This window comes from Heptranchias perlo, chromosome 13 (genome assembly GCF_035084215.1).
Source record: "Heptranchias perlo isolate sHepPer1 chromosome 13, sHepPer1.hap1, whole genome shotgun sequence".
NCBI lineage: Eukaryota > Metazoa > Chordata > Chondrichthyes > Hexanchiformes > Hexanchidae > Heptranchias > Heptranchias perlo.
Window position 1 is genome coordinate 53,678,112 of NC_090337.1, and position 15,176 is coordinate 53,693,287.

The window sequence follows — 15,176 nt, forward strand, 5'->3', positions numbered from 1 at the left end:
TATTTTGTTATGTATGTCATTCTCCTACTTCAGTGAACACACCACACAAATCAATAGCTACTTTTCCTTCCTTTTTTAGATATGCTAGCTATTGGCGATCCAAACCAACCCACCATCATGGCAGTATCTGTTGCAGGTGGGATAGTCCTCCTGGTCTTCCTTGTTACCTGCTTTGTCGTTAGTGGAAGGTAAATGAAATTCATTTCTTGTTCAGTTTATTCTTTGTTCTTTATGTCCAGTGCTTTTGAAATGTGGATTTAACAGGCGGTAATGTCCCCGTGATGGAATAACCTGTTAATGTCTCTCAATCTATGCTCACACACTTGAACCAAGCACTGTTAGTGCTGGGGCAGGGAGATTGTTTGTGGATGGAACTGTATAAATATTAATTTGGGTATCAGAGAGCATCTATTTAAAGCTTTACCTCAAGTGATTAAATGGGTGGGAGACCATCACAGGGTAGACTCTACATGGTCTGTGGAAGGAGTGAGTTTGATGAGTGCAGTGCATGATAACTATCAAGCGCACAACTTACTGGGACAAAACAAGAGAGGCGTTGAGACCAGTAGCCCAAAGATAGATCAGATTCTATAGATATATCTTTTGAGAATCACAGGGACAGCTAATGTATGAATTGCTAATAGGAAAAATAGAAGAAAAAGAGCAGGACAAAACAGAGACGCACTTGGCTCAGTAATTCAGAAGAGTTATTAAGGTTGTCCAACTGACTCTGGATTGAGGGATGTTCACAATTAAAGCTGCCAAACTCTAAAGTGTAGCAGTTGCCAGTGCCAACATAAAATGGCAGATGCCAACACTTCCTTTCAGTGGACGGAGGCAGATGGGACAGGAAAGAAGATGCTTTCCAGATATGAAAGGTGTTAAAAAGCATGGAAAGTGAAAAGGCCATTTGGCCATCAAGTGCATTCTTTCCACAGCCCATGTATAGTCTATCATGGAATCCTACCCGTTTATTCTCAAAGGAAAGTATCAAAAACTTCCAGATACTGAAACATACTGAGCAAAACTGCCTATTGAATATGTATTCATCTCCATGATTCAATCTTAGTCTGTTCATCTACTCAGCCTCAACAGCATAAAAAAGACCTTTTACACAGAGTTTTTTCTTGTGGTGCAGCAACCTAACACAGTACCTCTTCTATTTTAAATAATGTGCAATTTGCTGTCCATTTGGGGACAGTTTCCTGGTGATGTTTCCCCCAAAATGGTTTCTTGCTCTAACCAGATTGATTCTTGCCTATTCTCACCCTGGCATGTCGTTACCTGTCATTTGGTAAAAGGCTCCTAGAACGTCACCTCGCCCACACTCTGGTTTACCTTGCAATTGAGCTAAATATTCCCACTGCTGATATTAAAATGAAAACTTAACGAGTCAGAGACCCTGAGGCATTTGATGTGTGACCGTGGGGATAGTGTGCTTTTTCATTATTTAAGTCTAATACCTATTATAATCAGTTACTTTACAGATGCCATTTTCTTTTTCATTTTGTATTTAAATTAAATCCAGCAGTCATGTTCCATCAGTATACCCGGTAATAACAAATGTCTTTGGAGCAGAAAGCCCTATCAGTATTGACAGGACCTTGCATGGTTAAGCGGAATGAAGCGTGCGATATAGACTTTAGCTTAACCCTTCACTTAGTCAGATTTGATACAGGTCACCGCACTTTCCATTTCCAAAATATATATCCCATATTCCAGATATATATTAAAAAACACAATTAGCAAATTCCAGAAAGTTCAGGATTTTTCAAACAGGGCTGTTTTTTCCCCCAATTACATAGATTTTCTTCCCTGAGGTATATGTAGATACCATAAACAACGCTAGCAATGTTGCTGAGATTTCATTATCATTTTCTGTTTTTGCTGCTTTTCATTGTAATGTTTCTGCAATTTCCATTTCATCCTGAGGCCCTGCTGCTCTATAATTTGAAAAAAAAGTTCATTCATTTGACAGCTTGCATCAAGCTTCTCACTCCTTCAGAAAAAAACGAGTAAAAATGCGTATGTTTACATTCCATTTTTCATTGTTACAACAAATGCCTTAGCTGTAACCTGGCTGTGTTTTGAACATATAAATCATAGCTGTTAAAATATTAGACTGCTAACTCCTTTCTAGTTATTTAAGGAATGTGGGAGCATTCTGTATCAGAACAAGAAATGCAACATATGAGGTAGAACAAGTTCTTTCATCTCGAATGAAAGTTCCTCTACTCTCTTCATCCCCGTATCCCCTTCCCTCCTCCCTCTCCCCCCACATCACTTTCTCCATCAATGGAGAAGTGGGGTATGGCATTTTTGGCTATGGGACCTGACTTAAGTCTTAGTAAAATAGAATGAATCAAAGTCTCGTCTCTTTGCTGGTGGGGGGGGAGGGAGGTGGCGGAGGAAGGGATCATGTAATGTCTTAGAACTTTATCCTTTACCTGCATCTAAACCAGTAAGGATGATTAGCTCTTCTTTTTGATGGTTATTAGGTCAAGGCCCTAAATGGATGGCACCACAGAAAAAAATACCCATAATTCAAAACTAATTGGGAGTACCTAACAGCAATGTAGGAGCACCTTCAGAACACAGACTGCAATGGTTCAAGAAGGCTGCTCACCACCACATTCTCAGGTGCAACTAGGAATGGGCAATAAATGCCGGCCTTGACAGCGATGCACACATCCCCAGAATGAATTAAAAAGAAATGGGGTGCTTTGCCTCACTTGATGGTAATGTTAATAGCACAATGATGAGCCAGAATAGGAGTATTTAACTTCATTTGGCTTATGCTGAAACTTTTTGAAGGGAATTTAAGCTGTTGCTGCATTTAAAGATGAAAAACGTTCCATCTTCCCGTTCTCCTACTCCTCAATAAATACAAAATTCACAAAAATGTGAACTGAGTAGTTCACTGGGGTATCACACTATCCTTCCAGCACTAAGACATAGGCTCATACCTGGTGAGGACTGCTTGTATGACAGGCTCCTCTGTCTCATGACTGTAAGAGTTTCATCTAAAAGCCTGAGCAGTCTGAAATCAGTTCCTGGGAATTTCATTCAGAAAGGCCAAAGGAGAGCTGGGAAATGGAACTGCCTCACTGGTACAGAAGAGGGTGGATGTATGGAGTTAAGGGTCATCAACGAAACAAAGTAAAGGAAGCTTTATGGTCCACTGTAGAAAGGTACTTGCTACCCCGCCCCCTACTCCAAAGCAAGCTACGAAAAATATATGGGTTCAAAGAAGCACAACACTATGGGGTTCATCTTCATCTTCACTGATGCAGCATTATGCATCACTTGGGTGGAGTGCAGAGAGGAATATTGGGTAGGGAGCATGGTGTGTCTGCTACAGATCCATTCATTTGAAAGGAAGGGAAATCAGGCAGGTTCTATTAAGAACCTGCGACCCAAACCACCCCACACTTCCAGGCAACGTTTAACACCCTGACACTAAAGATGAAGATCTACCCCAATATATTCAATCATTGTTTTTCCAATCATTGTCTGTACATCTAATTCTAATTAGGAACACAAGGAATAAGCAGCCAACCAACCTCCTCTTCACTCAGATGAAATCTCAAGTCTTTATTTCCTCCTCCAGCCCACTGATAAACTGGCAAAAAAAGTGTCTCAGTCCCCACGTTTCCACATCATTGTTCATATCCCAGTCTGACCTTATCAAAGCAGCCAAGTGTACGATTTACTCAGTCTGTCTGAATTTGCAATCATCCCTAGTCAATTATACTTTTAAGTATTTTGTTGAAGCCGTTTTTGTAGAAGATCCTTGATCACACATATGTGTTTAAAATTGCAATGGAATTTTAGTCTTTATAGGGCAATTGTACGCTTTGGTTCATGGAACAAAGATGAAGGGTTTTCTTTTCTCGGTCCATGAATAATTATTGTCACATGCAGTCATGTCTCACTTTGAGCACAATTTCTATTTTGGAAATGAGTTTCACTTTTTAAGATTTAGAGCAACAAATCTCAGACCATCAGAGATCAATCTTCATTACCGTTTGTTTACTGCAGTGAAGGTCTTGGTGTTTCAGAAGATACAACAGTGATTCCTTAGGTTACAGGCAAAACATTCTTGTTCCCTTCTTCTTGCTTTGCTCCCTTTACATAGAGATGAATAGCACAATTAAGTGTTCAATTGATTTGAGGTTTCATAATACCGCTTCATGTTAACAAAAATAGTTGACTAACACCTCCTTAATGAAAAAAAAATACATCAAATCTTAATGCTGCAATTGATGTGGTACAGTAAACAGTCAATCAGGGTGCAAGGCACTTTTATTGATTAACCCAGTTCCAATTAATCAGAACTGTGTACAACAAAGTCTGGAGCTGGATCAGCAAAGGAGATTTGAGTGGTCTTAATACCTTAGCTCATCAGCATCACAGGAGATGCACCGAATCCAAAGTAGAGCAAGCAGCCCTTAACAAAGATAATTAGACTCTCCTGGAGAGGTGCCAGATATGGAAGGTGTTAATTAGCCTCTATAGGAAGCCATTATGACTCTATAAATTACATATTATTATGGGGAGCTTTTCAAAGTTCCAGTGAAGGTGTACAGCTGCATCTTCAGTGTGAAGGGTGTTTTCAAGAGTTAGTCAAATTTATGCATCATTTTAACAATTGTTTGAGATTTTTACATGCAATATGCATATATACTCCTGACAATCTCTTTCACATATATATGTAAAATGTATACAATATGGAGCCCATTTACCAGCAGGGCATTACGAGGCTGTGACTTTTCAATGGATTTGAGTAACATTAACAATCATGAGAGCTTTGAAACCAGTAAACGCTTATTATCTGATGACAGACAGCTGGAGTACAAGTCTCCCTTAACCACTGCGGAATATGAATGCACCCCCACACATACTTCTCAAGAATACAGATTCCTACTGGCCAGTGAGGGATTGAAAGCAGCACACCGTCAAACTGAAACCAATCAGAATCTTCTTACCTGTTCACTCTAAAATCATTGGATTTACATTCTGCCAATGCCCTCCCCCCCACCGCCTACCATCAAATGGCATTGTTGTCTAAATGATATCATTCACAGAACAAGTGCTTCAGGGCACCTGTGACAAGCATACTAATCATATTTTCTGCTACTGGAGTTTTGTTAAAGAGAATATCGCATTAAGTGTCAAAGTCGGCTTTATCTTGATAATTGGACTTGTGGATGAATAGATGATGAGTACTTCAACGTAAGCTTGTAAATCACAATAATTATATGAAATACCCAGGATTCTGAAGGGAGGTTTTTTTTCCTACTTTTTGTCTCCATACTTCCTTCTCATTTAGCAAAGGCAGCAACGTCCGCAGGGTTTGAGTCCCTATGATTTGGAAGCACTACATCAGTAACTTGTCTAACTGCTCTTTCATCTCGTTTGAATATGGACAATGACTGTCAAGGGCCGTTCAACCACAGAAGTCAAACGATCTGAATCCGATCCATCTTTCACTTGCTATGCAAATACTTGGTCCAACTCCCCCACTTCCCTCCCCTTTCCATCTTGAATATGCTCAGCTTACCTGTAGCTACCCACTGCTGCTCAGCTGTGATCACTGAGCTTAGCACAGACCAAGGATGAAATCTGGTACCTTTCTGGACTTGTATAACATGATACACTGCAAATAATTGATGAATCATTATGAGAACCCATGAGTTCTATCAGCACCTAAAAAGTAACTGTGCAAAAAGTTCCATCCTTGTTGGTCCATTCTTCAATCCCTTGTGGTTTAGAGTGGAATATTGTTATCTTAGTTCCCTTCCCAGGTCTGTCTTTAATTAACTTTAGTCTTCAGCTTCCATAGGCCCCAAGTCAGTCCATTGTGCAGTTTGCAATTAAAACAAGGGCTACATTGTCACTAAACTGCCAAGGATTGGATGCAAATTGGCACTGGACCACCAGAGGTGAGATAAGAATTAATATGGCTGATACCTATCACCATTACAGCTGCAGTGAAATGCAGCATGCAATTTCATAATATGATTTAGATCAAAATATTTTAACAAGGATATATTGTTGAGTTAATTTACACTTTGCTTCACTTGTTTGTACCAACTATATTTTGTGATACTGAATACACTGAGTTGAGGCAGTGCTATTCTTTCTGTTCATATATCTACGTTTTAATCAAGTTATTATGGTAAAATGTGGCAACTAGACAAGCACATTGAAACCACTCCACACATTAAGGAGTCTGAAGGTGAGATGTTTAAAGGGTGATGTAAAATCAAAGAAGCTGGCAAGACCCTATATTTAAAAAGGGAGATGGAACAAGTCCAGGGAACTATAGACCAGTTAGCTTAATGTCGGTGGTAGGAAAGATAATGGAATCTTTACTCAAAGTATAATAGAAAAACATCTAGAAACCAAAAATATAATAAAGAATAGTCAGCACGGATTTCAAAAGGGAAGGTCATGCTTGACCAACCTTATTGGATCCTTTGAAGAAGTAAAATAAAGAGTAGTCAAGGGTAATGCAGTGGATAGAATATACTTGGATTTTGAAAAGGCCTTTGAAAAAGTATTGCATAATAGACTCAGGGCTAAGGTCAGAGCATGTGGAGTCAGAGGACAAGTAGCAGAATGGATAGGAAACTGGCAATAAAACAAAAAGAGAGTAGGGGTTAAAGGCAGTTACTCAGAGTGGTGGAAAGTGGGAAGTGGTGTTCCACAGGGATCGGTGCTGGGACTACTGTCGTTCACCATTTACATAAATAATTTGAACTCGGGTATCAGAAGTACAATATCAAAATTTGCAGATGACACCAAATTGGGGAGTATATTTAATAATGAGTGAGACTGCGACAAAATACATGAAGACATTAATAAACATTTTTTCTTATTCGTTCATGGGATGTGGGCGTCGCTGAATTATTGTCCATCCCTAACTGCCCTTGAGAAGGTGGTGGTGAGCCGCCTTCTTGAACCGCTGCAGTCCGTGTGGTGAAGGTTCTCCCACAGTGCTGTTAGGAAGGGAGTTCCAGGATTTTGACCCAGCGACAATGAAGGAACGGCGATATATTTCCAAGTCGGGATGGTGTGTGACTTGGAAGGGAACGTGCAGGTAGTGTTGTTCCCATGTGCTTGCTGCTCTTGTCCTTCTAGGTGGTAGAGGTCGCGGGTTTGGGAGGTGCTGTCGAAGAAGTCTTGGCGAATTGTTGCAGTGCATCCTGTGGATGGTACACACTGCAGCCACAGTGCGCCGGTGGTGAAGGGAGTGAATGTTTAGGTTGGTGGATGGGGTGCCAATCAAGCGGGCTGCTTTGTCCCGGATGGTGTCGAGCTTCTTGAGTGTTGTTGGAGCTGCACTCATCCAGGCAAGTGGAGAGTATTCCATCATACTCCTGACTTGTGCCTTGTAGATGATGGAAAGGCTTTGGGGAGTCAGGAGGTGAGTCACTCGCCTCAGAATACCCAGCCTCTGACCTGCTCTTGTAACCACACAGTATTTATGTGGCTGGTCCAGTTAAGTTTCCGGTCAGTGGTGACCCCCAGGATGTTGATGGTGGGGGATTCGGCGATGGTAATGCCGTTGAATGTCAAGGGGAGGTGGTTAGACCCTCCCTTGTTGGAGATGGTCATTGCCTGGCACTTGTCTGGCGCGAATGTTACTTGCCACTTATCAGCCCAAGCCTGGATGTTGTCCAGGTCTTGCTGCATGCGGGCTCGGACTGCTTCATTATTTGAGGGGTTGCGAATGGAACTGAACACTGTGCAATCATCAACGAACATCCCCATTTCTGACCTTATGATGGAGGGAAGGTCATTGATGAAGCAGCTGAAGATGGTTGGGCCTAGGACACTGCCCTGAGGAACTCCTGCAGCAATGTCCTGGGGCTGAGATGATTGGCCTCCAACAAGCACTACCATCTTCCTTTGTGCTAAGTATGACTTCAGCCACTGGAGAGTTTTCCCCGATTCCCATTGACTTCAATTTTACTCACCTCTGGAATTCAGCTCTTTTGTCCATGTTTGGACCAACGCTGTAATGAGGTCTGGAGCCGAGTGGTCCTGGCGGAACCCAAACTGAGCATCGATGAGCAGGTTATTGGTGAGTAAGTGCCACTTGATGGCACTGTCGACGACACCTTCCATCACTTTGCTGATGATTGAGAGTAGACTGATGGGGCGGTAATTGGCCGGATTGGATTTGTTCTGCTTTTTGTGGACAGGACATACCTGGGCAATTTTCCACATTGTCGGGTAGATGCCAGTGTTGTAACTGTACTGGAACAGGTTGGCTAGAGGCGCAGCTAGTTCTGGAGCACAAGTCTTCAGCACTACAGCTGGGATGTTGTCGGGACCCATAGCCTTTGCTGTATCCAGTGCACTCAGCCGTTTCTTAATATCACGTGGAGTGAATCGAATTGGCTGAAGACCGGCTTCTGTGATGGTGGGGATATCGGAAGGAGGCTGAGATGGATCATTTACTCAGCACTTCTGACTGAAGATGGTTGCAAATGCTTCAGCCTTGTCTTTTGCACTCACGTGCTGGACTCTGCCGTCATTGAGGATGGGGATATTTGCAGAGCCTCCTCCTCCCGTTAGTTGTTTAATTGTCCACCACCATTCAGGACTGGATGTGGCAGGACTGCAGAGCTTTGATCTGATCCGTTGGTTGTGGAATCGCTTAGCTCTGTCAATAGCATGTTGCTTCCGCTGTTTAGCACGCATGTAGTCCTGAGTTGTAGCTTCACCAGGTTGGCACCTCATTTTTAGGTACACCTAGTGCTGTTCCTGGCATGCTCTTCTGCACTCCTCATTAAACCAGGGTTGATCCCCTAGCTTGTTGGTAATGGTAGAGTGAGGAATATGCCAGGCCATGAGGTTACAGATTGTGCGGGAATACAATTCTGCTGCTGGTGATGGCCCACAGCGCCTCATGGATGCCCAGTTTTGAGCTGCTAGATCTGTTCTGAATCTATCCCATTTAGCACGATGGTAGTGCCACACAACACGTTGGATGGTGTCCTCCGTGCGAAGATGGGACTTTGTCTCCACGAGGGCTGTGCGGTGGTCACTCCTACCAATACTGTCATGGACAGATGCATTTGCGACAGGTAGATTGGTGAGGACGAGGTCAAGTAAGATTTTCCCCTCGTGTTGGTTCGTTCACCACCTGCCGCAGGCCCAGTCTGGCAGTTATGTCCTTCAGGACTCGGCCAGTAGTGGTGCAACCGAGTCACTCTTGGTGATGGACATTGAAGTCCCCCACCCAGAGTACATTCTGTGCCCTTGCTACCCTTAATGCTTCCTCCAAGTGGTGTTCAACATGGAGGAGGACTGATTCATCAGCTGAGGGAGGGTGGTAGGTGGTAATCAGCAGGAGGTTTCCTTGCCCATGTTTGACCTGATGCCATGAGATTTCATGAGGTCCAGAGTAAATGTTGAGGACTCCCAGCGCCACTCCCTCCTGACTGTATATCACTGTACCGCCACCTCTGGTCGGTCTGTCCTGCCGGTGGAACAGGACATACCCAGGGATGGTGATGGAAGAGTCTGGGACATTGGCTGAAAGGTATGATTCTGTGAGTATGGCTATGTCAGGCTGTTGCTCGACTCGTCTGTGGGACAGCTCTCCCAATTTTGGCACAAGTCCCCAGATGTTAGTGAGGAGGACTTTGCAGGGTCGACTGGGCTTGGTTTGCCTTTGTCGTATCCGGTGCCTAGTGGTCCGATGCCGGGTGGTCTATCCGGTTTTATCATTGTGACTTTTTTTAAGCGAGATTTTACAACTGAGTGGCTTGCTCGGCCCTTTCAGAGGGCAATTAAGAATCAACTACATTGCTGTGGGTCTGGAGTCACATATAGGCCAGACCAGGTAAGAACGGCAGGTTTCCTTCCCTAAATGACATTAGTGAACCAGATGGGTTTTTCCAACAATCCAGTAGTTTCATGGCCACCATTACTGATACTTGTATTTTAATTCCAGATTTTATTTAATTAATTGAATTTAATTAATTGAATTTAAATTCCCCAGCTGCCATGGTGGGATTTGAACTCATGACTCTGGATTATTTGTCCAGGCCTCTGGATTACTAGTCCAGTAACATAACCACTATGCTACCGTACCCTTAGAGGGGTGTGTAAATGGCAAATTAATTTCAATATAGATAAGTGCAAGGTGGTGCATTTTGGTTGGTGGATTAAGGAGACCACCTACTCCTTGGAAAATAAGAGTCTAAATGAGGTAGCGGAGCAAAGGGATCTAAAGGTACAGATTCACAAATCATTAAAAGTGACAACGCAGGTTAACAAGGCCATAAAAAATTCAGACAAAGCACTGGCGTTCATGTCTAGCAGTATAGAATTCAAAAGCAGAGAAGTTATGTTAAACTTATATAGAACCTTGGTTGGACCACACTTGGAGTACTGTGCACAGTTCTGGTCACCTTATTACAAAAAGGATATAGAGGCACTGGAGAAGGTGCAAAAAAGATTTACAAGGATGATACCAGAACTGAGAGGTTGTAACTATCAGGAAAGACTGATCAAGTTGGGGCCCCTTTCTTAGAAAAGAGATGGCTGAGAGGTGAATGGATACAGGTCTTTAAAATTATGAAGGGGTTTGATCGGGTAGATGTAGAGAAGATGGGTCCACCTGTGGGGGAATCCAAAACTAGGGGCCATAAATATAAGATAGTCACCAATAAATCCAATACGGAATTCAGGATAAACTTCTTTACTCAGAGAGTGCTTAGAACATGGAACTTGCTACCACATTTAGTAGTTGAGGCGAATAGGATAGATAGATGCATTTAAGGGGGAAGCTAGATAAGTACATGAGGGAGAAAGGACTAGAAGGATATGTTGATTGGGTGAGATGATGCAAGTTGGGAGGAGGTTCGTGTGGAACATAAACACCGGCATAGACCTGCTGGGCCAAATGGTCTGTTTCTGTGCTGTAAATGCTATGTAGTACTGTGTAAGAAGCTCATGAGTGAATTTTGTAGAAAGTCTGCCTTACAACTTGTAAATTAGTGTGACATGTTTCCCCCTCCAATAATGTATGCTCAATATTTTGCTGATGACAGTCATTTTATAGCTATTTTTTGACACCTAAGCTCCTTTGTGCTGTTGCTGGTTGCATTGTTCTTTCACCTTGAAGAAAATGTTCCAATTGTATGAACTGTGAGAGGACCCAAAAATTCCAAATAATGAAGAATGATAGATATGTGATCCAAGTCCCGCTGCATGACTGTGCTGTTCCCAAGTCCTACGCACTCGAGCCTTCTGGCATCACCAAAACAATTATCAATACTAAATTTTATGGGCAGTTTTATTGCTGTGATGAAGTTCATCATAGAGAGGAGCTCAACATGTCATCCTTGGACTCAAATCCAGGTTCCACGGACACTTTTCCACTCACCCATGATCTTCACAGTCAGTAAGATCAAATCACAGCAACAGATGCTAATTCGGAACCCTGGCTCAGAATATGACATCAGTGACATTGCAGAATCAAATGCTTCTGTTGATCTGGCAGTCATTAAACAGAACAGATGGCAAGTAATCACACGATTTATCATGATTTTTTTTTCCTTAAGGGCAATGCATGCTGCCCTACAGTAGACAGGGTGATGTTCCATTTCTCATGTATGACTGTTATACCATACAAATGTGCCTCTTACAGCAACCTTAATTCAAAAAAACTAGTCCAAGTGAGAATTTATTTACATACAACCTTTGCTTGGAACTAAGATTGTAAAATTGCCGTCATTGGAATGCTGGCTACAGGTAAAAATACAATGGTGATTTTCCAATGGCCACGTCATTGGGAAGAGAGAGAATTCCTGAATTTCCTTTCCAGAAATTGCTTATTTGTTTTTGCAACATGTGAGTCAAACAGACAGCAGCTCTAACTGACTGGACTGTCCTACAATGTTCATTAGATGAGGCTAGACAGGCAGAAAGAGAGGGGGATGAAGAGAGAGAGGGGGATGAAGAGAGAGAGGGGGATGAAGAGAGAGAGGGGGATGAAGAGAGAGAGGGGGATGAAGAGAGAGAGAGAAAAAAAATAGGAGATAAATACTGAGACAAGCCAACATTAAAATGTTACCCATGGTTGGTGGTCTTGAACTAAAGGTGCAGTTCCTCACTGAGCAAGATGAGAGCAACAATGATCAAGTCAAATTTATCAATGGGCTCATCAACCTCAAGCAACAATTGAAGTTATTTCATAACAATCAGTGCTGATCATAGCTATTTGGAATCTACACAGGACATTTTTGTTTGGGTCAAATAGAAGTAGATATGCACAAAACACTCTACAACATTTAATGGGTCCCTTAGAAATGTATTCCCAATCAGTGGTTCAGTAATAAACCCCAATGCCCCTCGTACTTCAAACTCAATTCTTCATTTGCTGAACTCCGTTCAATTTTAATCTTCTGGTGGCTGATTGCAGTCCTGGAGACGTACTACAGAGTTGTGTTGACTATAGAGGAACATAAAAGTTTCCTTGCAGCCAGATAATGTTGCTTGTTGGCAAATGATGGACTATAAGGAAAATCACTAAACATATATTTTTTCATAAACGGTATATTACATTGCTTGTTATCGATCTTCAGAATTGCAACTTTAGCACAAGAATAAGTGAAACTGTGCATCTAATGTACATTGTTCAGGGGCTCATCTCTTTAGATCTCCCATGAATCCAATGAATATCGTCCCATCTTTATTTGCCCCTTTGCGCCACGTGAAACGGCATTAGGAATCAGTGCTGAAGAATTAGAGAAGGGCATATTAAATTTCATTTTGTCAGCTTTCTACCAATGTTTTTAATTGTTTATCAGAGTCCCAATAATAGATTGTATTAATCCTGCAGATGCTGAATATCCTTGGCAGTTTTGAAAGTAGGTTCAGTTTTCTATTGCATGACGTATTCAAAAACAAATGTCCACAGATTTCTAACCTTCCTACATTAGTCTGAGAAACGTATTGGAAACATTGGGGCCTGGAGTTTCCATCTTGGGCGCAACCCGGAAGTTGGACCCAAAAATGCGCCCAATGTCGTGCCCATTTTGCAGATGTCAAGTTATGCCCAAGTATCCTCCCAATCTCATTAGAATACGCCCGAATTTAAAATGGGCATAAATCAGTGTAAACAATTGGGGCCCATGGAAACATCGAACCCATACCAGTGTATTTCTTCTTTGCGTCTTAAAATTTAAGTTTCAGCTCATTTAACCATCATTTATGCACATCAAGCACAGCAAGTTTAAAAACCTGCAATCGAGGAAGCTGTTCAATTTTTAATGTGACTTATACTTATGCCATAAAATGCATTAAAAATCTTCTGGGATGGCTACATCCTGTCTAGCTGCTACAAGTTTTGCTTAAATATATAGCCGGAGAGAATAGGTTAAATCCCATTATAGAGTGCAGAGAAGCACAACGCATAAAAGATCCAACATCCACAGCTTGCAGCCTCTATGCAGTTTTTTCATGAATATGTGCAAAAGGCACAAACACACTATGCGCGCACATACAAATATTGCAGTTAAACTGTAGGATCTTCCAAAAGATATTGGCCTATTTTAAGGGTTATGTTTAGTGAGGTAATATTTTCATTGACAGAGGAATAAAACTCAATGTCCAATAATTCTCCAGTATCATTCTGAAAGGATTAATATCCTTTAAAGTAAAACAGTAAAATCTCTCCGGTATCCTGGCCTACATTTATCCCTCAACCAACACCTAAGGCAAATGATCTGGTCACTATCTCATTGCTGTTTGTGGAACCTTGATGTGTGCAAATTGGCTGCCTCATTTCCCTACATTACACCAGTGACTGCATTTCAAAAGTACTTCATTGGCTATAAAGCATTTTGGGACGTTCTGAGGACATGAAAGATGCTATACATAAAAAAATTGCAAGTCTAAAACGGTTGATCTTACTACTTTCAAACCACTGTTTGCAGGCTTCTGATTGTAAAACACCATGGTTACAGGCTACTCTTGGTAGGGTTTACCTGCAATATCATTACAACTGTCTATTCCAATAAAGGAAACCATAAGGCAAGATACGTTTACCTAACCAACCATATCCACCATATTAATCTTCGCTTAGCTAACACTAGTGACTAATCTGACTGCAGCATCTGTCACCAAATTGATCTCAGATGTTCATTCTGCTGATCTGGTTGACCAAACTGACGTCCCTTCCCACTAAAACTCAATAATCTTCCTTTCAATATGTGGTACCATATAATCCAGTACAAATCACACTTTCACAGCTGTTTCATGCACATTAAAGACAGAGAACCATTTATATACATTTAAAAGTACTGCAGGCCAATAACAAAGAAATTATTTGCATGCATTCCAATTATTCCCTCGTCTGGTTATATGCCAAAAAACATTTTACAGGAGAAAACGTTGCAGGAGCTACTTAACATTTCTTTTGTGATTTGTATTGTACATGCCTTCGTTCAATGCCTAGGGTATTGCTGTAAAGTGCTTGCACAACTAAAATTTGGGGACTCTTAATTATCCATCAATTTCCATTATCCAGAATGGGCTTCTAATATGGCAATAATGGAAGTTCCACTGTATACTGTCTTCTGTTAATGTAGAAAATCATTTTAGCCAAGACACACCACCATTTAAAGCCTTTTTAAAAAAAAACAGGTACTAATGTAGTTAAAAATTGAACTAATAAATGAGAAGAGGAAAGAGCTGAACCAAATTTATAATTAAACATCTCAAACCTAACCGTTAGAGATTTTTTATAAATCCTTGAACCTGGCCTGTTTCAAACTACTTTGGGCGTAGGCCCCATCTTTCCTTTTAAGAAATGATGGCACACATGGACATAACCACATTTGAGTTCCCATGTTTCCTGCTTTGCTCAATGTGGCTGCCCATATTCAGTGTCCAGTCATTCATTTCCTAACATTATGGTAAACAATATCTGGTGTTTGTAGCTGAATGTACATGCCAAAGCATGGTGCCTTTGTGATATCTGGTAGTCTAGTGGAGGTTGGTGGTAAGAGGTGGGGGGATGACATCCAGTTGACACTGAGCCAGTGGTGGAGCGCGGATTCACTTATTACTTTAATCACGTCATCTAATACAGAGAGGCCATCTGAATCCTAAAGCAGTCGAGTTGGGGGAGTGGGGAGGGAAGGGTT

At 41.6% G+C, this 15,176-nt stretch overlaps 1 protein-coding gene across 1 annotated transcript in view; it reads left to right on the forward strand.

Annotated features, from left to right (window-relative positions):
- LOC137331602 (ephrin type-A receptor 3-like) overlaps nucleotides 1–15,176 on the forward strand; it is a 245,296-nt gene that overhangs the window by 159,522 nt on the left and 70,598 nt on the right. Inside the window, exon 7 of the mRNA XM_067995509.1 lies at nucleotides 80–188. Coding sequence (XP_067851610.1) covers nucleotides 80–188 — 109 coding nt within the window. The remainder of the gene's footprint in view (nucleotides 1–79; nucleotides 189–15,176) is intronic.